The sequence below is a fragment of the Corvus moneduloides genome, chromosome 20, assembly GCF_009650955.1.
Source record: "Corvus moneduloides isolate bCorMon1 chromosome 20, bCorMon1.pri, whole genome shotgun sequence".
NCBI lineage: Eukaryota > Metazoa > Chordata > Aves > Passeriformes > Corvidae > Corvus > Corvus moneduloides.
Window position 1 is genome coordinate 4,743,556 of NC_045495.1, and position 22,160 is coordinate 4,765,715.

Sequence of the window (22,160 nt, forward strand, 5' to 3'; positions counted from 1 at the left end):
TCCCGGAGCGCCCCCTCCCCACGCCTGTGCCAGGTCCTGCTGGTGGGGACAGAGGAGGAAGAGCGTGAGATGAGTAAGGCTCAAACCCTGGCACGAGCAGCACCTGACGCCAGGCTCGGCGGAACGTCGCTTTTTCCAGCACTGCCCACGGGAACCCCTACTGGTGCCTGGTGTGCCCCCAGTGGGTGGCTGGCAGGGTGGGCAGTGCAGTGACCTCGAGGTGACAGTGGCATAGGGGGAAGAGGTGCAGGGAGCTGGGGAGAAATGGCAAAAAGTCGGGAGTTTGCAGGGAAGAGGCAGCACTGGCAGTGCCTCCGCTCGTGCTGGGCTCCTCCTGCCCTCCCTGGGACGCTGGGAGAGGCCTGGGGGCTCTGCTCGCCCAGGGAAGGGGGAGCAAAGCTCTCCTTGGCCGGGCCCTGCACTCCATGCCCACGGCAGGCTCCTGGCAAGTGGGGCCACGGACCTGTCCCTGAGGTCACACGAGTGGCTCCAATGGCTGCACTGGGGTGTGGAAAGGCACATCTAGGGACAGGGGTGACATCCCCCCTGCCAAAACACCCAGGCTCCCGGTGCTGCTGGTAACACTGGTGGCTGTCCCCAGGGCCCTCTTGTCCCAGGCAAGTGGCACAGCTGCCACCTGGAGCCCGGGCTCACTCCATCATCCCCCTGCCCAGCAACAGCAACTGGGCCATGCTGTTTTGGGGGAAAAAACAACTCCCCTGGGCCACGCGGGGCGATGGAAAAGGAAACTCCCCAGCACCAAGCTGAGTGAGAGCTGGGACGACATCAGCCAGTTTTGTCTCCAGGCTCACCTCTGCGGGCAGCCAAGGAGTGTGGCTGCATCCCAAGAACAGACCTGGATCTGCCGGAGAGGCAGGGGCCAGCCCGAGGGCATGTCGCCAGCGGAAAAGGAGGGAGAGCGCAGGATTCCCCAGGCAAAGCCCTCCGTCCGGTGTGGACACGCCGTGACAGCCGTGGGAGCCGCTTCCCTCCTCCCACCACACCGGGGCCAAGCAGGACCTCCCTCCGCTGCTCACACAGGCACCTCCTGTGGACAAAGGTCGCGTCCATCTGTTTTTATTCATTTATTTAAACCGCTACAGCAGCTACCCGGCAGGAGCCATCTTTATGCAGCCCCTGGGAAAGAGGCAGCTACTGCAGCACCCCAGCTCAGGTCACCCATCCCTCCCCGAGACTCACCCGAGGGAACTGCCTGCAGACCTGGGACCGTGCTGCTCACTCGCCACACCCTGGACTTCTTCTTCCCCTTCCCTCTTCCCGGGAGCTGCCGGTGCCTCCCCGTGCCCCGGAGCTGCCGGGGGCCGCAGTGCGGGCGGGCGGCCACGGCTGCGGTGCCTCCCCCGCGCCGGGAAACACGGCGGAGCGGGAGCTCGGCGATAATCAAACAGCTACCGGGGGCTGGCGAGCGCGGCCGCTGCCGTCCCTGCCCGGCGGCCCCGGCGCTCAGCGCGGGGAGAGCGCAGACAAAGGCTCCGGTGCGTTGTCACAGCCGGTCGCCGCGTTCGGCCACAGCTGCAGCTGCAGCCGGGCGTGCAGCCCCAAGCTGCAGCACTCGCCCAAAAAGCAGCTTCTGGTGTCCCCGATGTGGTCACCGAGGGGTGCAGACACCCCACGCCTTCGCAGCGGGTGTGAGACAGCCCACGTGAAGTGGCCCAGCCTGCCAGCACCGCCCGAGCCCTGCCAGCCCCACAGGGCAAAGCAGCTGCAAGGAAACAGCCACATCCTCCTGCCACCATCACCATCGTGCTGCTGGCGTGACCAGCAGCAAACCAGAGGGTAAAAACACGGCAGGTTTGAGAAACGCTCACTTCTGCTGGGCTGGTTTAACCCACGGCAGCTCCCAAGGCTATTCCCAGCTGAGTGAACACAGGAAGGGCTTCAGGAGCACAGCATCCTCCGGCCCTTGCAGAGCTGACATTGCGCTGCCCCGCTGCTCAAGCAAGGGGAAAATTAATATTTTTCACCCAATTTCCCTTTCACCGACTCTACACCCCCAAGCCGTGGTTAGAGAAGCTCTGCTAGCACGACCCTCTCCCGAGACTGGTGCCCAGCGCTGAACTGGGCAGAAGCTGAGCAGGACACCTGCACCTGTAACAGCAATAAAGATTTTTGTGTGCTTCTGGATAATACAGAGCCAGAAACAGTGACAAGTTTTTCTCACTCACGAAGGCACTTCGTAGAGAGAAGATTCAACACATGCACACTGAGCCATCAGGCATTTCATGCCTGAAGCAAACACCAGCCCTGGCACTGCCAAGGATGAGAGTGTTTTTCCAGGCCCAGACCAGCTGGAAGCTTGGCTTAGCAGATATTAAAAACCAGGAGTCTTTGGGGTGGAAAACTGCAGGAGCTCTGTGCTTTGCAGACACTTACTGTGGCTTTTGAGCAGGTATTTGAGTCTCTGAAAGCACCTTGCACACAGAGCAGCATCACCCTCCTGTCCTCAACCCCCTCCTCAATGTCACACCCCCACACTCGTGTTGCCTGTTACCTATATATGCTATATACATAATAATATATATTTTTATATATATATATATCTGTATTATATACTCATGTATACAACAAAGCTGAAAAAGAAAGGGGAAAAAGAACCATTTAGCCTGGCCTGGGTGTACACTGAAGAGCAGAGTGTGCAGCGAGCTGTTCTCTGATCCCTCTGGAGGCATGGAAACAGTGATGCTTCACAGGACGGGTGGCTGCACCTGGCTCACCAGAGCCCTTTTTATTACAGAGCCCGTTCTCAAACCTCCCCAGCCCCTGGGCGCTCAGCCTGGCGCTGCGCGGGGCAGAACCGTTCCAAGAATTCCAGGTAGGCTTTCTTCTGCGCCGCAGCCGCGGGGATGAAGTGCCCGCCGGGGTGCGTGAGGACAACCGGCTCCACGAAGCACTGCGCCAGCTCCCTGCTGAGGGGTGCTGCGATGACGGCGTCGGTGTCCCCCACGATGTGCAGCGTGGGCAGGGCGATGGGCTCCCGGTAGAAGTGTCCGTGTGCCGGGGCGCGGCTGGCGAACCCGGCCACCAGCACGGCGAAGGCCACCGGGAAGCGCGGGTCGCCGCGGGCCCGCAGGGCGCACACCATAGCGGCCAGCGCCGCGCCCTGGCTGAAGCCCAGCAGCCCGTCGAAGGGCCCGTGCTCCGCCAGCGCCGCCGCCACGGCCGACAGAGACTCCTCCAGCCCCGCCGGAGCTGCCGCCGCTTCCCCCGCCTCGAACGTGCCGGGCCCAGAGAACCACCAGCCGCGGGGGGGATCGTCCCCGTCGGGGTCGTCCTCGGCGCCGGCGGGCAAGGGGTGCGGCGCGTCGATGGCCACCAGCTCGGCGCGGCCGCGCAGGGCCTTGCGGAGCGCGCCGGTGCGCTGGCGGAGGCGGCGGGCGCTCTGCCGGTACCCGTGCAGCGCCAGCAGCCGCAGCGGCCGCGCCTCCGCCATGGCCGCGCCCCCGGGAGCGCCACTTCCGCCTTCCGCCTTCCCGCCGAAACGCTGCGCGCTGATTGGCCGGAGAGGAGAGAGAGCGCGGCGCGCCTTCGCTGAGGTGACGCGCGCCCCCTGGCGGTGGGAGGTCGCCGGAGGCGTGAGGACGGGGCGGCACCGACGGGCGGGACGCGACCCCCGGCGCGATCGCGGCGGCCGCGGGCAGGGCCGCAGCACGGCCTGGCCTTGAAAGGGGCAACTCTCCGCGGGCAGCGGTGTGTTCACGTTACGGGGTGCATCCCCATTCATTCCAGCGACAGTAGAGGGGGGTCCCGGTGGTGCTTACCCTGGCGGGAGACATCGGCAATGCCCGCGCCTCTGCCGACGCCGGCTCCCAGAGCGCGGCAGCTGCGGCTGCACTCAGGAGGCTGCGGGGCCTCCGGTGCTCGGCTGCTCGCCACTCTCGGGCGGGGCGGGGGGCGCGGGCGGCTTCCCCTGCAGGGAGAGGGAGGGTCAGGGATGTCCCAGCCCCAGCCGGAGCTGCGATGAGCCAGTCCGTGCTCAGCCCACAGCACCGCGTGGGCCACTCTGGGGGGAATCCCCGCTTTCCCGGGGAGCCGCGGGGCTCGGCAGGCGCTCACCCCCCCCAAGGGCTAGGGGGACCCGCGTGTCCCTCCCCCGGGCCGGGCTGGCACTGTCCCCGTTACTGTTCGATGGCAACGACACCACGGGGTGGCGCTTTTGGTACGCGGCACCGGGCGGCACCAGGCACCGAGCGGCACCGGACACCGAGCGGCACCGGGCGGTACTGGGCACCGAGCGGCACCGGGCACCGAGCGGCACCGGGCGGTACTGGGCACCGAGCGGCACCGGGCGGCACCAGGCACCGAGCGGCACCGAGCGGCACCGGGCGGCACCGGGCACCGAGCGGCACTGGGCGCTCAGCCCATCCCGGTGCTCTCACCGGCCCGAGGGACGGAGCGGGGACCCGGTGACCCCCCCGCTGCCCACCTGTGCTGGCTGCCCGCGGCGCGGGGGCTGTGTGCCACCGTGGTTCACCGTCCAAGGCCCCAGGGACTGGCTGGCATAGAAGTCCATGGGATAAGGCTGCTGCCACTCGACGTCCTGGAGAGCCACAGCAGCCTGCGGAGAGGACAGGGCATGAGTCCCGAGGGGGGCCTGCAGAGGAGGAGCTGGTGGTGCTAGGAGAGGTCCCAGCATCCAGCTTGGTGTGCTGAGGAGGGCACTGCTGGGGCAAAGCTCAAGGCACTGGGAATCCCACTGGTTTCACAGAAGATTGGATATCCCAGCAGCATGCCCGGACTGTACACGGAGCACAGATGGAGAGAGGAGGGGACGCTGTCTGGCTACAGGGACATCCCCAAGCCTGCTCTGGTGCATCAGCCCAAGCCAGAACTGGTCCCCCAAAACGGAGAGGAGGGGTGCTCACCTCATAGGGTGTCAGCAGTGGCTTGCTGAAGGCTTCTCCCCAGTCGATGGAGAGCCGGGGACAGGCTACCTGCACCCACCTGGAAGGGAAATGTCACAACGGTGATGAGCATTTTGGGAAGAACAAGCCACAGTGAAGCCCCTCAGCTGCACCCCTTACTGTGCCAGCACCACCCTGGTAAGGACAGCCATGTCCCTTCCCTGCCCCATGGACACAGCCATGTGCATGGTGACAGCAGGACAGAGGTGTCAGCGACAGCTTCAAACAGGAACTGGACAGGGATGGGGCACCCTGGGGCTGGAGAGGGGCCAGCAGCACTCACACATCCACCTCTGGGAAGAGCTTTAACTTGCTGGGGAAGATCTCAGACAGCAGCACCCGCACGTAGGGCCGGCCCAGGGCGCGGAGACGCAACTCCAAGTGCTGTGGGGGGAAAAAGGCACCTGGCAGGGTTAGGATCCCCCAGCAAGCCCCCCAAGCCCTGCCCACAGCCCCTTCCTGGCATCAGACCTTCTGTGGGTCCCAGCTCTGCCCACGGCCCTGTCCCCTTGGCAGTCGTAGGCCAAGCACAGTGTCAGGGAGTGCGGCCATGGCTCCGGCTTGCGCCCAGCTCTCCCCAGCACGTGCCTCAGCCTAATGAAGTAATTACTGCTCAATGACAACAATCTGTTCTCGTTAGCGGCTGCCTGCCCTGGGACACCCGCCTGTCGTGGGCTGGCTGCAGCCAGAGCTTTCAGGAGGAGGAGAGGGGCCAGAGATGTCCTTGTCCTCTGGAGCCGGCACTAATCACCCCCTGCCCAGCTGGCCCTGGCCGTGCCCGTGTCCTGCCCACTGCGGAAGAGCAGCTGCTGGGACTTTGCTGTCCTGCTCTGCCCACTGCTCCCTGCACTGCCTCAAATTTCACCTGTGGCTACCCCAGAATTTCTGGGTGTGAGCAGGACCACCGTGCTCGGAGGGCAGAACTCTGTTGTCCTGCTCCCCTCACCCAGCCGGGGTGCAGAAAGCGCCAGCACGGCAGCTGAGCAGGGGCACTGAACCTGATTGGAAGTTCATCCAATTAAAACAAACCCAGCCAATTAATTGCCAAGCTGTCTGGCAGAGCGGGGGGGTTCTCCAAGACTGGCCAGCTCTCCCCAGGAATGGGTTTAATGAGCCCTTGTCCAGCCTCCCTCATCTGCTGCTAATTGCCCACACAGATCAGGGCCAGTGGCCACCGATGGGTTGCCAGCAGTGCCACATCCACCCTCGCCCTGGCAGCGAGGACACCAGTGGTGCCATTGCTCACCAATTCTTCCCCCCACCCAGCAGCAGCACCGGGTGCCCCGGTGGGGACACTGGGGAGGGGGCTGGTACCTGCAGGATGCTGGGGGAGCCCTGACGCCCCAGCGTGCCCAGGATGAGGCCCCAGCAGCGGGCACTGGTGGCCGTGCGGATGGCGTCCTGCCGGGCGCGGTGCATGCGCTCGTGGCTGTAGTGCTCCTGGGAGAACACTTTGCTGTAGGGATCGTACCTGCAAAGCACAGCCAGGCTCACACGCACCCCTCATCACCTGCCCCCCCTCCAAATGATGCCCTCATTAGCACTAATTGCCTCCCACAGCATCTGTCCTCCTGGCTGATGCAGGACCCAGCCGACTCGTTAGGGGACAAGGACAGGGAGAGGGACAAGTGTCCCACCACAGCACCCCAACACCCAGCACAGCCTCGGCTCCGTGCTTGGCTTCACACTCAGCTCCCCCCCATCGTGGCTCATCAATTATGAAGAATTCTTTGATTTGTTGCTTTGTTTGATGAGGAGAATTTTAATCAAATCCCACTCGGGTTTCGGCAGCTTCACCAGCGCCATAAACCTGACGTGCGCCTCCCGTTCGTAACAAACGACCTACTAGGAAATTCAGGTTCCTCCAAATGGGCCCAGCCTTTCACTCCTGATATTTCATCTGCTTTCAGCGGCCTCATCATCGCGCTTTATGGCCTCTGCCTGCTGCAGCCGGGCTTTAATGGCTGCACCTCCATGAGCTTTCACAGGTACTTGTCAAAATGTTTATATTCAGACGGAGTAAATGGCTGGTGTTCATCTCCCCCGAAGCACCTCCTCACCCACCCCGTGGCCTCTCACCTGCCCATGCCTGCTGCAGGCAGCTGCCTGCCCAGCCCTGGGGACAGCTGGGGAAGCTGGGGTGCTCCCCACCATGGGATGGGAGTGGGTGCCTGTACCTGTATGCAGGTATCCCAGGGTTGGCAATCATGATGGACTCCAGGTGGAAGCGGCCGTCGCCCAAATACCTGCCGAGAGGGGAGGGAGAGCTGTGGCACTGGGGAACAGCAGCACCCCATCCGTGTGTCCACCGGTTTCCCAAGCTGCAGCACAGTGGAGATGCCAGGAATCCAAGCTCCTGTGCTGGGACCCAGGGGCAGCGGGCACAGCCAGGGCTCCATGGCATGGCAGGGCTGGAGAGGCAGCCATGCTCGGAGCAAGGAGGGGTGCTCACACCGGCACGGGGTGGCTGGGAGCTGCTCCATCTCAATGGCTGCTTCTAGACGTTGCTGCTTCCATTTCTAATCGGATTTCCAGTCAGCAATTACATTTCAAAGCCTTTCATTCAGCTGCCCTAATGGAGTGAGGGCTTGGAAAATGAATTCAGACGTAAAACTTGACTAGATTTTGCCCTTAATTGGAGAATGACATTTTGGGAGATCAAAGCTAATTTGTCTGCAAAAGTTAGCCCCAGAGACAGTGCAAAGAAGAAAATAGTAATGCAGGGAGGACGCAGGTAAGGCCAAGTGCACCTGCACGGGTTGGTACCGCACCACTGCTCCTCTGCCAGCTGAAAGGACCCACTCTCACCAATGCAGTGCCAGCCTGGCTGCCCCTGCCTGCTCCTGATGTCCTTGGAGAGATGGGAAGTGGCTCAGGATGAAGCCAGAGCTCCCACCAACCCCACACCCAGCAATCCTGAGCCTGGCTCCCTGCACGGCCATGCTTGGAAAGGCAGCAGTGCTGTTGGCTCCCGGCAGTGCAGGCAGGAAGCTCAGCAGGGCCCAACCCACACCTGGGCTCCCCGGCTCCCCCCAAGGGTGGGGTCTTTGTATTTATTTATTCTGCGGCACACTGTATTCACAGTACATTAAGCATTTCCATTACCTAAAATAATTAGGTGATAGGAAGCGAAGTGCTCCCTCTAATTTGCTGTCCTTAAATAAAATTAATGTTGCTGTGATGTTGGGCCCCGGCCATTTGTCTTTTCCAATTATCCACCCGCCCTTCCATCTATTATCTATTCTGATATACGACTCAATTATTTCCTCTGTGCTACAAGCACACGCCACTTAAAGCAGCACAAGGAGCTGAAGGGGGCCCAGCCCAGTCTGTGGATTGTCCCTCACCACCTCCTGAAATTGCACAAAACCAGGCAGAGGGTGCAGGAAGGATGACAAGCCTAGGCCAGGCAGGAGGGTGCTGAAGGACCCTGGGTACTTACACAATGGCATCTGTGTCCTGAGCAAGCCGGGGTGACGTACAGCCCAGGATCTCTCCTGGGGACAGCGGCTTACACTGGGGCACACACACCTTGTACTGGGAGCGCAGCTCCTGTGACACTGCCTGTGGGAGACGTGGGGTCAGCAGGGACAGACCATGGCACAGAGGGTGGCTGAGGACCCCTGGGAACACCCCAGCTCTGTTGTGTCCCAGTGGAGGGGAACCAGCCCGCTCTGGGCGGCCCCAGGAACAGCCTGGTGCAGCCAGGATGCTCAGCGAGGCTCAACCAACGTATCAATTAAAAGACAAGGGAAAAGGCTTAACGCTTGGATAGCCCCGTGTTTAGATAGACACGGCTCAAGAGGCTCATTCATCTCCTCCCATCCTGCCCAGCCGGCCGTTCAGGGGCAGACAGACAGACCCGCCGGAGCTTCCCTGGCTGCTGCCGGCACTGCATCAAAATGCCAAGTGCTCCAGCGCCTGCCCTGACATTTCCAGAGCAGCTCCCGGGGGAGCTGGGGAGGGGGTGCCGCCATGAAACATTGATCAGAGTTATTATAAAGTACTTGATCAACATTATGGCAGCAGCACATTATTGCAGCGACTCGTCAGACGGGAACCAGCTCCACCAGCACCCTGGGGCAGCCGCTCCCAGGGCTGAGCCAGGGGAAAATTCAGGGGGAGACAAAAGCCAGGGATCTCCACCTCACCTGCACCGTGGAAACGAACTGGATGGTGCTGACCAGGGCCAAGGAGGTGCCTGCTGCGAAGTTGAAGCGAATGGTCTCAAGGAAATGGGATGCATCGATCTTTATGTCCACGAACACATAGAGCATCTTCAGCCCCTGCGTGGAGTCAATGGGAACTGGTGACGGGAAGAGACAGAGTCTGAGTGTGGGGTACACTCCAGTGAGCCCCAGGCTTTTTCTGCCTGCAGCTGAGGGATAAAGCATCCCTATGCCCCAAACTGTCCTGGTATAGGCAGGGTGGGCTGTGCCACCCCTCTGCCTGTGCTGGCACCCAGGGCAGGGGGTGCAGACGGGAGCCACGGAGAGCACCCGCTCATTTCTCTCCAGATAATGGCAGCCTGGGGAATCAATGAACACAAATCTAATTACCCCTGGTGCTAAGAAGCCTTTGTCACCACGATTAAGTGAATAATTAAAGTACACAGAGTCCACATCGATCTGCAGCTCCGCATTCACTTCCCATTTTGGTGCTCTTTGCCTGATCACAATTAAGTGCAAATTACTCCCTCCTGCGGGGCACGTGGGGCCAGGAAGGAGCAGGAAGCATCCGTGTGCCTCACCACTGGCCACCATGGTGACAGGACCACCATGGGCAGCTCAAAAGGAGCCCAGCATCCTCACAGCAGCCCGTGGGTAACCCAGTGTGCCCTGTGACTCACCCAACTCAGAGCAGGCAAGGGCGACAAGGCCATGGGCAGCAGATGGCAGCTGGGCTGGTGACAGTCAGCTGGGCAGTGCCTGCCTGTCCCTGCAGGGAGCAGCTCTAGCTGATGTGACTCCCGTTCCCTGGAGTAGCCTGATGGATATGGCCCCTTCCTCCCCTTCCCGCTGTTCATTCATGAGCAGCAGCCTACAAACCAGGAGTTTTATACTCCCTGTGCCAGTGGTGCCCATAACCCTCCTTCCATAACAAAGCACCTAGCACACGTATTTATCACATAAACGCTCACACCGACGTGGCTTTCAGGACAGAGTTCTCAACTGGGGAGTCAGTATTTCATACAGAGCCTGATGCAATTCTTCAAGCCCATTTATAGGGCCCCATAAATGTCCAGGAGGGCTGCCAGGTGCTGGGAGCGTGGCAGCAGCAGGGATGCACACGCCTGCCATTCACTATGGCAATTCTGCAGATCCACCTTAAAACCCAGAGCGTCTTATTGTTATTTTTGGGCTGATTCCATCCTGGGTGGACTTCAAAGTTAGCAGCATCTGGGACAGCAGCGCAGTTTCCATGGCAACTGGAGCCAGAGTACCGTCCGCCTGGGGAGCACACAGCCTCCTCCTCCTCCCTTCCCCGCCCAGCCTGCACTGTACCCACAAAGCCGCCTTTCCCCGCCCCGGGGCGAGCGGAACCCCCAGGCCCTCGCTCTCCTCTGCCATCATTCCCTTCCTCATCACTCCACAGAGGCCAGGTGGGGGGCAGGAGCAGCCTCATCTCTGCTGGCAGCTCCTGGGCCAGCGGGGTCCTGCCAAGCCATGGCCTTGCTGCTCTGCCCTTGGGCACAGGGCTGGATCTGATGCCGCAGCTGAACAGGATAAGCACGCCCTGCTGTGCCCAAAATCCTGCCCATGAGCAGCCACCCAGCCAGCCTGGCCCCATCCAAAGCCAGCAGCTGAAGCTGAAGAACAGAATTTGGGAAGGGATTAGCCTTTGGCACTAAGTCTCCGAGCTGGCATCAAGAGGGGTGTGGAGTTGCTCGGTGTGGCACAGTGGCAGCAGCACAGCCTCCACAGTGCCACACACAGCCACCCCAGCAGCACCCCGGGGCTGAGTGTCACCTACTCAGGCAGCTGTGTCCATAGTGCACCAGGAAGTCAGCGCCCAGGGCCCGGGCCGTGTAGTCGTCCACGCAGCAGGCGCCGTAGGTCACGTCGCCCATCACCACCGCCTGTGCATCTGTGAATCTGTGGAAAGGTGCAGCACTGAGGGTCACAGCTGTGTCACCACAGCCCAGGTTCTGCCCCCCAACCTCATGGCATGTCACTACCAGGGGACCCCGCGCTGCCACCGAGCCACACGCCGAAGAGGACAAGCCCTGGCTACTCTCCGAGATGTCAACATGATTAAGCTGGAGAGCGGTAATCCGCCTCTTCAATTGGGTAAAGCTGTTTGCAATTCAGCGGATTATCCACTCATCAAACAACACGCTGCCAGATTCCTAATGCTCCAGAGGGGAGAGCAGCAGAGGGAGACCTGGCACAGCGTGGTGCCCACCGCTTCCACCAGCCAGCCCTGGGGACAGCAGCCACCAGGATGAGCAGAACAGCTGTCCTGGCATCCCTTGCGGTGCCAGCCAAGCCACCATCACCCCATGCCTGGGTACCGTGTGAGCCAGTGAACCCAATCTGCACCTGGCTGTGTCACCCCTGGATGCCAGTTTGGCCAAATTGGGTGACCCCCAGAAGAGCTGGTGCTTAAATGGCACTTGGAAAGGAAAAGCACCTAACTACCACTGGTGCTGCCCACTACCCCCAGCGCTCCAGTCCAAACCCACCTGGCACCTGACAGCCTGTGGGTGAAGGGGCACACACCAGCACTGAGCAGCAAAGCCAGGGCTCTGGCATGATTCAGAGGCGCCACCTTTGTGGGTATTTTATTGCACCATTTTGGGGGATTATTAGCTTGGCTGCCTTCCCAGGGAGCTGCTGCGGCAGGATGAGAGCAGGTATCGCGATGACAAAACCCTGCGCCTGGAGGGGCTGCTTAAACCAGATGCTAATTCCTTATTTACTCGAGGAGGCCGCACCAGCAGCTGGAGCTCGGTGCCAGCGGGGTCCCCCCAGCTGCTGGCACAAGGTTGGCGTGAGGGGACCAGGGAAGGAGGAGGCCCTGGCACAGAGTCACCCCCTCCAGCACCCAGCGCTGGCTGGGGGCCAGGGTCCCGCGCTCCCCCCAAGCGCCAGGCAGGGAGCGTTACGTCGGCGGCAAGAATAGAAATGGTGGGCAGAGCTGGGCAGATGGCAGAAGGTGGAGAAATGGTGGAGCGTGCTGAATATTAACAGCTCCGGCCCATCCGTCAGCGCCCGGGGAGGGGGACAGGGGAGTAGCTCTGCTGGAGCACCCCCGAGGAGGGGGCACAGCCATCCTCACCTCCCGCATCCAGCCTGGGCAGTTCCCACTCCACACGGTTTTCCAGGGGTTGGGGATGCAGCTGGGGAGCGTCAGAAGATGGGCTGGATCCTGCCAGCACCCCAATCCCGTGATTCCTCACGGCCAGCGTGGCCTGGGTGGGAGGATGGCTCCTCCACTGGCCACGCCATGGGGCTGGGGGCTGCCAGTGAAGGTTCGAGAAGGCTCTTCGCACCCTTTGGAGCCCCCAGCCCCCTCCTCTAATGAGAGGTGATGAGATGAACATGAATCAGACTCCACACATCTCAGCAAAAGTGGAAAATTATTCAGCTCCTTAAGATTCAGGATGGGGAGGTCTGACTCAGAGCGGCAGCCAGCGCCGCTTAATTTTTTATAGATTAAAATGTATGCAAATTGGCCCAAACCCCAGAGAAAGTCCCTGGGGGTGAAGAGCAAGAAAGTGAAATAGCAACGGTGGAAGGAGGAGGGCAGAGGTGCCCGTGGCCCTGTCCGGTGTGCAGGGCTGCAGCTGGGCAGGGAGAGACAGGGCTGAGCCCTGTCCTGGCCACGGGCAAGATTCCTCCTCTGGCTGCAGGGAGCGGAGTCACAGCTGAGCAAAGAAGCCACGGGATGATGCTTGGTGAGGAGGGAACCCAATGAATGGTGCTGGCAAGGCCAGGAGCCTGGTGGTGCTGCAGGAGAGGCTCCAGAACGGCACACACCGCGATCACCCGCTCCGGCTGGGCTGGACAATCGAGCGGAGCCGTAATCATCTCCCGAGACAAATCAAAGGCAAGCGCCAGGGCCTCCCCTTGATGTTTTAATCAGTTCGGTGTCGCCAGAGTCTTTCATCAAACTACAGAGGAAGGAAATGTCAATTAGCAGCCACCTGCCTCCGACACGGGCTGGGGAACTGCTCACCAACCAGCCCGGACCAGGACGTGGACAAGGGGCAGCCACGGGAGCGTCCTTGTCGGCGTTTCGTGTCCCTGGAAGTCGTAACAGCCGCAGATGGGTCCCAGCAGCGTGCTGGCAGTGGTGACAGGGATGTCCCCACCCAGCGCCTAGACACTCATTACAGCTGGGAGCTCATGAATATTGAACACGTGGGGAGGTTATTCATCTTTTACGTCCCGCAAACCCCGGCTCATTCTGAAAAACCGCCTGGCCTTAGCATTTTTCTCATCTCCCCCTAATTCATTATCTGCTCCTTTAAACAGATGGCTCCCAAAATCCCATTTATAAAGCGCCATGCTCAGCACTGGCAGGATGTGCTCCAGGGCGGGCCAGGTCCCGGCCACGCTCCCAGCTGGGACCCCCAGGCCCTCCCAGCCCAGCTCCCCAGTGCAGGATAGAGGCAGCAGCAATCAAGGGACAAGTTTGGGGGCTAAAATCGCTGGGTCAGAGACATGCACACACGGGGCCTGCACGTCTCCAAGCATGGGGTAGCCAGTCTGTGTCACCTGAGCACAGGCACTTGGCTGGAGCAGCCCTGATTTATCCCAGCCCCTCGAAAAATGAATGAGAGCATTTGCTGCTGGCAGGAGCGCAAGGTCCCTTGGCAGTGTGTGAATGATACAGTGCTGGTCCTCAAGCCATGAGGCAGAGCTGCTCTCCCCCAGCAGGGACGAGTCCTCAGCCCCTGTGTGTCCATCAGCCCTTGGTGGGGAGAGGACTGAGGGGACTGGGCTGAGAGTGGCCAGTCCTGGCACCACGGGGCTATGGGAGGATGGAGCCAGCACTGGGATGCCTGCATGTTGTGCTGGGAACAGGGACATGGTGCAGACTGCCCCTTGCTTCACAGCCCCCTGCCTCACCTGCATGTGGCCCTGCACATACCCCACAACCACCCCATGATCACTCCACAAACCCCACACCCACTGCCTGCCCTGTGCCCAACGCCAGCATGTCCCAGGACACCCGTGGGGGCTGAGCCCAGCTCTGGCTGAGAACAGGGCACTTAATTAGTGGAGAAGTCCATCACCAAGCCCCATTACCAGACTCCCAGCTTCATTAGCACAGGAAGCCTGCACATAATTAAAATAACGAGTTTGCGATTTTATTGCAATTGGTGCTGGAGGAGGCCAGCTGCAGCTGGGCAGTGATGGGGCCTCACAGAGCTTCTGCAAGTGGAGCAGGATGGGGAGAGGTGGCTGTCCCCACAGACCCCCAGGGGCAACCATCTCCAGCTGGGTCCCCTCCCCTGAGGGGACTTCCCACTCTGTCCTCACTATAGGTGCCAGGGCAAACACCACCATCCCAAGGGGCATGTCCCAGGGCACCCCAGTTTTGCTGGTCCCGTAGCAGCAAAAAATCCCAAAATAAGGCAAACCAAGGGCCAGTGCTTGTTGGTTGTAAAGCCACCATGACCATCCTGTGCCTGGATGGTGCCTGTCCCCTCTTCACAATGGCCAGGCCACAGAGCTCTGTGGGATATGAGGAAGTGGCATGGGGCACATGGTGGTGGGCACCACACCTGTGCTGGCACATCCCAGCCCTGGGAGGTGACAGCCCTGTAGACCCCACACATTCTGCCCTGCCCTATCCCCCTGGCGCAGCCACCACCCGGGTAGAAGGTTTTGAACATCTCCAATGAAGTGAGAACTTCATTCCTCCTAATGATGCTGTTGTGTGGTTAATGACAGTGATTAAATTCCCCTGCACAGCGTGCACCCGCTGCCAGCGCCTCCAGGTTGTGCTTAAAGGACAAGGGGAGAAGGGAAGGCAGCGCTGGCCAGCAGAGCCATGGCACTGTGCAGCTGAGGCCAGATCCTGACCTGTGCCAGTGTCCCAGGGTGGCCTTTTGGGACCTCCTGGTGATGCTGCCAGCTTCATCACAGCATTCAGTGCCACACTGCTCAGTGCCACATGGCAGACCTGCCAAGGGACCTGGTGCCTGCTGGCGCTGGGAACCTGCTGGGCACACCAGCCATGGCGCCGGCGACTGCCAGGCACACCGGTCATCAGGGGCTGTTTTGTCCTGGCATTTCAAGCTCTGCCACAGCTGTTGGGCTGGGCACACAGATGTTTAACTCTTTATTGCTCAACCAGGACCTGCTGTCAATCCAAAAAGTCCCCATATGTTCCTGAGTCACCAGGATGAGACTTGGATGGTCTGCGTGCCTCCAGCACGGCCTTGCACGGATCTTCTTCATTGGGAGTTGGGAGGTGTTTAAAGCCGTGGCAGAGCAGCCTGTATTGGCATCAGGACACCCCTGGGCCCCGCTGCCATTACCCATCCCCGCCACTGACTAGCAAGAGCCTCTCATCCCATCGTGGCACAGGAAGACAGAGGGATCAGCAGCTGCGAAGCCTGACAGCCGACTTTATTAACACGGAATCAAAAGCCCAGCTGAGAGCCCAGCTGATCCGTCTGCTCCAGCCCCGGCAGGGAGGGGAGCAGGGGTCCGCTCCTGGCTGCACAGCCCCCAGCTGCAAGCTGGTGGTGCAGGGGGACACGATTGCCACCTTCCCGGCACGACAGCGGGTGGGCTGGGGGGCTGCCCCCTCACCGAGCCGTGGTCCGAGCTCCCCCCACGTGGCTCTCCACGCTGCCGCCCCCCAGCACGAGTTTCCCTCTGCCGAATTACATCAGCCGTGACAAATGGAGCCAATTTGGAAGGTGCCGGGAGCGTCGTGATGCGGCGCCGGCAGCGCGCAGACCCTGGCCCTGCTCCCCCCCTTCCTCACAGCCGGCTTGCCCCGGCACAGCTTTGACAATGACAAACCTATTAACGGTAATTAACTGGCCTCACGCCGGTCAATGCTCCGAGTGCGCTCTCAGTTTCAAAGGCTGCAGGCTAAGAACCCCACGGCGCCTCTGATGCTTCAGCTACATCTTCATCCCCCACAGCCCCTCGGGGCTCGGCAAGTGCCAGTGCAGAAGCTGGGAAGCTCAGACCCCTCCCCTCCTTACCCCACGGGGCTCCCCAGGGGCCTGCTCACTCCCACATGGCAGTGAGGGACGTGGTGACACCGCCAACCCACTGCACGGGGACAGACAGACGCAGAGCGAGCACCGTGTCCTCCCCGAGCCGCCTGTGATGCGGGGGAGTGAGCCACGTCCCCGCTCTCAGCTCTCCCCAGCACCACCAGGCCACGGCACAAATATTCTACTAAAAGGCAGCTCCAGCAGAAGGGATAAATATTCCGTCTGAGTGGCAGCTGACACGGCTCCAGTTCAACCGGAACACACAGGGGTGGGCACTGTCACCCCAGGGGCACCAGCCCCGGGCATGGCTCTGCAGCCAGCAGCAGAGAATGTAGCGGGAACTCACTCCCCAAACTCCCACCAGCAAGGACAGGAGGCTGTGGGGATGGACTGGGGAAAGGGGCTGCTTGCTGAGCAATGCCCCCCGTGGGCACAAAGGTATTCCTGTCACGCTCAGCTCTCACATCCTCTCTGTCACCAGAAGGGGACACCAGCCCGGAACTGATGGTACCCCAAGCACCTGTCCCCAGCCTGGCCACGGCAGCCAGAGCACACGGCTGCAGCGATTCCTGTCACGTCGGAGGCTCATCCGGCCCCAGCACTGGGTGAGGAGGGCCAGCAGGAGCGGGCGGCCGAGCTGCAATTCCACATTAATGCTGGCGATGAATATTAATAGCAGGAAGAGGCAGGAACTAACGAGGCCACCTGCCGATTCACACCTCACCTCTGGCAGTGTAACTGGTCCTGAGTGTGTCCCCGAGAGAGTGGACACAGGGCTGGGCTCACTCCTGCCCACAGCCACAATCCTCTGGCTGGCAGTGCTGGTACCCAGCACAGCCACATCCCAGCCAGGATCACGGATGGCACCCAGTGCTCTCAGTAAGGGACTGGCAGTGGGGTGTCTCTGGGTGATGCATGGTGGCAGCGAGGGAAGGATACGGCCCTCCTGCTCAGCCTTGACGCCATCCCACATCCAAACACCATCCCATCAGTGCCCCCACATCCCTTCCCTTGGCTGGGCACCTCCACCCACGCAGCACCCATCTCCCACCAGCACCCCTCACCAGCCCTGTGGAGCACCCCCAGCAAAGAGGGCGAGTCCAGCAAGGACTCCAGCACCCCAGAATCCACCCGCACCCCGGCATTCAGCACCCTGGAATCCACCATCCACCGGGAAGTGGGGCTTAAGGTTTCATTCAGATAAAAGAGCCCCTTAATCCACTGCCTTTGAAGTCGGAGACATGAAAGCGGCTGGGTGCCAAAGCCGGAGAGGAGGCAGCTCCACTTAAAGAGACAAACCCACGCAGAGCTGCCCACACTCGCACCCATCCCCTGCCCCCCGTGCCCATCCCCTGCCCGTGCCCACCTTCCCACCCAGTGTGGGGCTGCCGCGATCCCCGCGGGGGAGACGACGGCAAAGCGGGGACAAAGCCCGCGGGCACGGCTGCCTTCCCACCCGGCACGGCAGCGGCAGCTTGGCTCAGGGTGGGGAGGCGAGGCTGCCGGCCCCGGGAAGGCAGCTGCTAATGAGTGCCACGACCCCGATGGCAGACGAGGCACAAAGCGCTATTAGCACTAATTCATTGTGCTAAAACAGAGAGGGGCTGCGGAGGGGGCTGTGGTGGGTGGGGAGGAAGGCAGGCGCGCTCGGCAGGAAAGAGATCACGGCCAATTTCTGCAAGGTGCCTGCATCCACTGTCACTGCACAGCCCAGCTCCTCTCCGGTGCCTCAGCCTCGCCTCTCAAGCGGCACAAAAAAATCAAGAGAGGAGCTGCGGTCAAGGGGTCACCCAGCAGGAGTGACCCTTTCCGTGCTATCACCATGGCCTCAAGCCTCCCCAGCCGCAGCAAGGCTGCCCCTGAGCATCTCCGTGCTGGGCAGCGTGGCTGCACAGGCAGGACGAGGCCATGGGGGAGGAGGACGGGTCCGTGCCGCAGCGGTGGCCCCGCTGCCAGCCCTCCCCTGGCTGTGCTGCCGTGGCGAGCACGCGGGCACCGGGCTGGCGTCAGCCGGTTGTTAACACGGCTGCTCCCCAGCTCCAGCACCCCCGCGGGGGCCCCGGCACGCTGAGCCTGTCAGCAGCTCCCAGCACAGAGGAGAGGGAAGGAGAAGCCAAGCAGCGAGGGCTGGGCTGGCACCGTGCTGGTCCCTGTCCCCAGGGCTGGCAGCAGGTCCCCGTGACCTGCCGCAGGGCTGCCCAGCTGTGCCCAGCCAGGCTGTGGCCCCACGAGGGCAGCCACAGCATCCCCTCATCCATAGCCCTGGGCCTCATCCTGCCCAGTGGCCACCCTATTCCCAGCAATAGCCCTCACCCCCTCCCCAGCCCTGGAGCCCAGCAGGGAAGCAGGGAAAAGCCGTGGTCTTACCGCTCAATGATGTCAGCGATGGTGCAGGCGAACATGAGGAGCCCTTCCGGCATCTGCAGGGCCACTGGGAAGAGAAACACCCACGGGGTTAGGAGGGGCTGGAAGGGCCATCCTGAAGTGAGGACCAGCTCAAGGTGCAGCCACAAACCACCCTACCCAAACCAGGCAGGCGTTGGCCAAAAATCTGGGTGGCTCTGGCAGCTGGGGTGCACACCATCCTGCCTTGGGCTGTATCCACTCTCCCTGTGCACACACCTCATCCCTCTCTGAACCTGCTGACACTGCTGGTCTCTCCCGCTTCCCACAGTAATGACTTCCAGATTTTAATTATGTGCTGTACAGGAAAAGGTATTCTTCTGTTTATTTTAAACCTGCTTCTAATAATGTAAATGCGTGCCCCTGGTTCTCCTGGTACAAGAAAGAGTGAACAATCATCCCCTGTTCAGCCTCTCCACATCATTCACAATTCTACCTCCCTATCATATCCCCCTTCGTTCACCTCTTTTCCAGCTAAAGGATCTAAATCTATTTAATCTCTCCTTATACAGAAGCTGCCCCAAACCTTTGATCATCCTCGCTGCTCTTCTCCACGCTCCCCTCTCAGCTTCTCTCCCCATTTCAGGAGGGTGGCCAGCAGCAGCCACAGCATTGTGCCTTGCAGGAATTTATTCAACAACAAATTATGTTTCCTCATTTGCTCCCTCCTCACAGCTCAGAACAATCCCTCTTCCTCCAAAGGCCAGCAGACTGCCCAGTGCCTGGGGCCCAGCCAGGAGCCCCCCACGGGGCGGTGGGGAGGAGCAGGGACCACGATGGAGGAGGTGAATGGAGGAGGCCCCATTAATCCTGTTGTTTTGCCTCCCAATTCCACTAAGATATCCCAGCTTTCATGCTATCTATCCAAACACTCCCTCCAGATTCCCCTCCAACAAAGTCCCCATGCTGCCAGGCCCAGCCCGCTGGCCAGTGTGGAGCTGTGTAAAGGCTTGGCTCAAATCGGGCTGATCCCACCCTGTTCCAACCTGCAGGGCCCAAGGGAAGCTGCACGTGCTCTGCCAGCCCCTGCCTGACCTGGCAGGGATGAGGGCTCTGTGTCCCAGCATCCCTCAGGCCATTTGAGACCATTTTGGCCCATTTGGGGCTGCCCTCCACCCCAGATCTGCAAACAGGGGGTTGGCAGGAGGCAGCTGGCTTGCTCTCCACCATCACAGCACAACGACAAGGGGTGCCCCCCAGCCCCCCCCAAACCCCACAGCAGGCAGGGCACAGGCAGGGCAGGCTGCAGCCCGGTGGGAGGCTGCGTTCCCCCAGCAACGAGTCCCTGGCTGGTCTCTGCACACGCGGATTTTTAAATCCCAGCACGGCTGGCTGGCTGATGGGCTCTGCTCCCAGCTCAGAAGCCTAAATCCCAGCCGCATATTTACATTTAATTAGGAGGTGCCAAGCAGCAAAACACAGCAATGAAAGCCAGAGCAGCACGGCTGGGCGGCCTCGCCATGTCCTGATGGGACACGTCCAGCCCTGACTCCCACACCACAGCTGGAATGCACCGGGCAGCTCCACACCCTCCAGCCCTTCGGCATCGCAGCCGGGAGCAGCTCAGCTTCCAGAACATCCCCCGTGACGCCTGCCAGCCCTGCCAGCTCGGTGGCAGCAGGCAGAGACGTTCCCAGGTGGATACAAAGCATTTCAAATCTGGCTCTGCCACACGGCCCCACGAGCAGCCCCTGCCTGCGCGTGAAGTGAGGGTGGGGACGCCGCTGACACCCCGGGATGGAGGGGGAGGCTCCGTGTCCTGCTCGCTGTAGTTGATCACATATTGCTCAGTGGGATGCACAGGCTGTGCAGGGAAAGCCCTGGCACCGCTCCTGAAGCCTTCACAATCGTTCCCCGCTCCTCTGGGGCTACACAACCCTCTGAGGAAGGTTCAGAGCCCCCAGGACCCCGAGGAAGGTTCAGAGCAGAGAGCAGCATGGCCTAGCTCCCTGCCAGCCCCGCCCCGGTGTTGTGGGGCTCCCTCTTCCCGGCCCCGGCAGCGTGTCAGGAAAGTGCAGGGAGAGAGGAGAGAGGCAAGAGGAGCACAGCAGGGACCTGGCCAGCATCCCAGACACATCTCCAGGCTGACAAGTCCGCGCAGCTCAACCTGTCCTGTCCAATGTGATTATAATCCAGAGATACAGATCTATTAACCCCCCTCGAGAGGAGGAGAGCTCGCCAAGACAGAGCCTAAACACGCCGGAGCACAGCAGCAGCTCGGCCCCACCCCTGCCCCATGGGGGTCCCACTGCGGGGGAGGGGCTCAGCAGCACAAACCAGCCCCAAAACCGCTCATTCCCCGGGTCAGCGCTCACCCTTCTTGGCCTGAGCCTGCCGGATGCGCCAGATGGTCTTGGGGATCTCGAAGTTGTAGTTGGGGGGCAGGGCCTCCGCCGCCTCCCGCAGCTCCGCGTTCCCGAGGATCTCCTCGGGGATCTGCTGTGCCACGTGCCGCGCGGGGCCTCGGGCTGTGGGACAAACGGGGGCACCCAAAGGAGGGATCAGGAGGGCACAGCAGCCCGCACCCCACGGGCCACCAGCATCCTTGCTGTCCTCATGTCAGTCCTTGGGTCCAGCGGGAGAAGGGTCGCTGTGCTCAAACCCCTAGGGACAAGCGGGGAAAAGGGGTGGGGTCCTGTCCTTCACGCTGGGGGCAGATTGCTGGCGCTTTTTTGGGGAACGAGGCTTTTTTTTAGCCCAGAAAGCACCGCTGTAACTATGTGAAACGCTGTGAGTGCAGCTGGCTGTCCGCACACCGAGGGGACACCACGCACAGCCCCTCACGGCTCATCCGCCAGCGCCCCGGCAACACCCTAATGCGCCCCTGTTTCCCCAACAAGGGGATCCCGTTATCCCACCGGGAAAAAGCCACCCAGCGCCGGGTGATCCATCCCCGAGAGCCTCATCCTGAAGCCGCCCCCCGACAGCAGCCGCCCCCCTACATCTCGGCAATGCCAGAGTGCGGCGGGGGAGTGACAGCAGGGGGATTATTCACTATTTCCAGCCCAACACCGGCACTCACGAGCCACTAAACCCTCCCCGCACGGCCCACGGGACAACCGACAAAGGGCCAGCTGGGCCGGGCCGGCGGCGGGGGTGGCCGGGCCGGTGGCGGAGCCACCTCCCGCCGCCGGCCCGGCCTCTCCCGTCGAGGCAACCAAAGCAGCGCCCGGTAGCGGCACCGGGAGCCCCGCGCTGACCCGGTCCCAGCCCACCTTTGGCGGGCACCGGGGCCGCGCTCCCGACCCGCACGGGGGCCGCCATGGCTGTGGCGCACGTGGAGGCGGGAAGGCAGCACTAAGCGATCCCCGCGCGAGGCCGAAGCAGTCGCCGGCCGAGAGATCGAGCGGAGGCGCGCACCTGCGGGCCCCGACGGGACGGGCGGAGCGGCGGGGACCGAGCGCTCCCGCCACGGTCCCGACGGGACACTGGGTGTGCAGTGGGGTGTGACAAGCGCTGCGATGGCGGGGCTGTCCGCCCTTCACGTCGGGGACGTGGTCCCGCCGCATCCCTCCCGGTGCTGACAGCTTCAGGGTTAACGGTCTTAACGTTAACAAAGGGACGGGGCGGGGGCACCGGGGACGTTGTCATGGTGACGGGTCCGTGTTCCCCCCCCCCCCCGCCCCTGTCGTGGGGCAGAAGCC

At 61.6% G+C, this 22,160-nt stretch overlaps 2 protein-coding genes and 1 long non-coding RNA gene across 3 annotated transcripts; 1 reads left to right on the forward strand and 2 right to left on the reverse strand.

Moving 5' to 3' along the window:
- Positions 1-589: 589 nt before the first annotated feature.
- On the forward strand, positions 590-2,154 carry LOC116453910. Its single transcript, XR_004243966.1, has 2 exons — positions 590-1,619; positions 1,738-2,154. It is a non-coding gene; the product is annotated as an uncharacterized LOC116453910 (long non-coding RNA).
- Positions 2,155-2,715: 561 nt separating this feature from the next.
- On the reverse strand, positions 2,716-3,767 carry OVCA2 (OVCA2 serine hydrolase domain containing). Its single transcript, XM_032129879.1, has one exon. The coding sequence runs from the start codon at positions 3,740-3,742 to the stop codon at positions 2,765-2,767; it is 978 nt and encodes a 325-aa protein (XP_031985770.1). The 5' UTR covers positions 3,743-3,767; the 3' UTR covers positions 2,716-2,764.
- A 66-nt stretch (positions 3,768-3,833) lies between these two features.
- Positions 3,834-21,836, reverse strand: DPH1 (diphthamide biosynthesis 1). Its single transcript, XM_032129873.1, has 12 exons — positions 21,732-21,836; positions 20,832-20,984; positions 18,481-18,544; positions 10,896-11,017; positions 9,074-9,228; positions 8,365-8,486; positions 7,100-7,168; positions 6,237-6,393; positions 5,206-5,306; positions 4,884-4,962; positions 4,445-4,576; positions 3,834-3,928 (listed from the first exon to the last, which is right to left on the reverse strand). Exons 1-12 carry the CDS (start codon positions 21,778-21,780, stop codon positions 3,854-3,856), a joined length of 1,278 nt encoding a protein of 425 aa, XP_031985764.1. The 5' UTR covers positions 21,781-21,836; the 3' UTR covers positions 3,834-3,853.
- Positions 21,837-22,160: the final 324 nt, after the last annotated feature.

Excerpts from the sequence above, each read along its gene's own strand:
- DPH1 (XM_032129873.1), bottom strand. The coding sequence starts at position 21,780 with ATGGCGGCCCCCGTGCGGGTCGGGAGCGCGGCCCCGGTGCCCGCCAAA. Across the intron at positions 8,487-9,073 it reads AGTTCGTTTCCACGGTGCAG|GCAGTGTCACAGGAGCTGCG; the intron begins GTGAGGTGGAGA and ends CGTCTCCCACAG. Across the intron at positions 3,929-4,444 it reads GCCGCGGGCAGCCAGCACAG|GGGAAGCCGCCCGCGCCCCC; the intron begins GTGGGCAGCGGG and ends CTCTCCCTGCAG.
- OVCA2 (XM_032129879.1), bottom strand. The coding sequence starts at position 3,742 with ATGAATGGGGATGCACCCCGTAACGTGAACACACCGCTGCCCGCGGAG.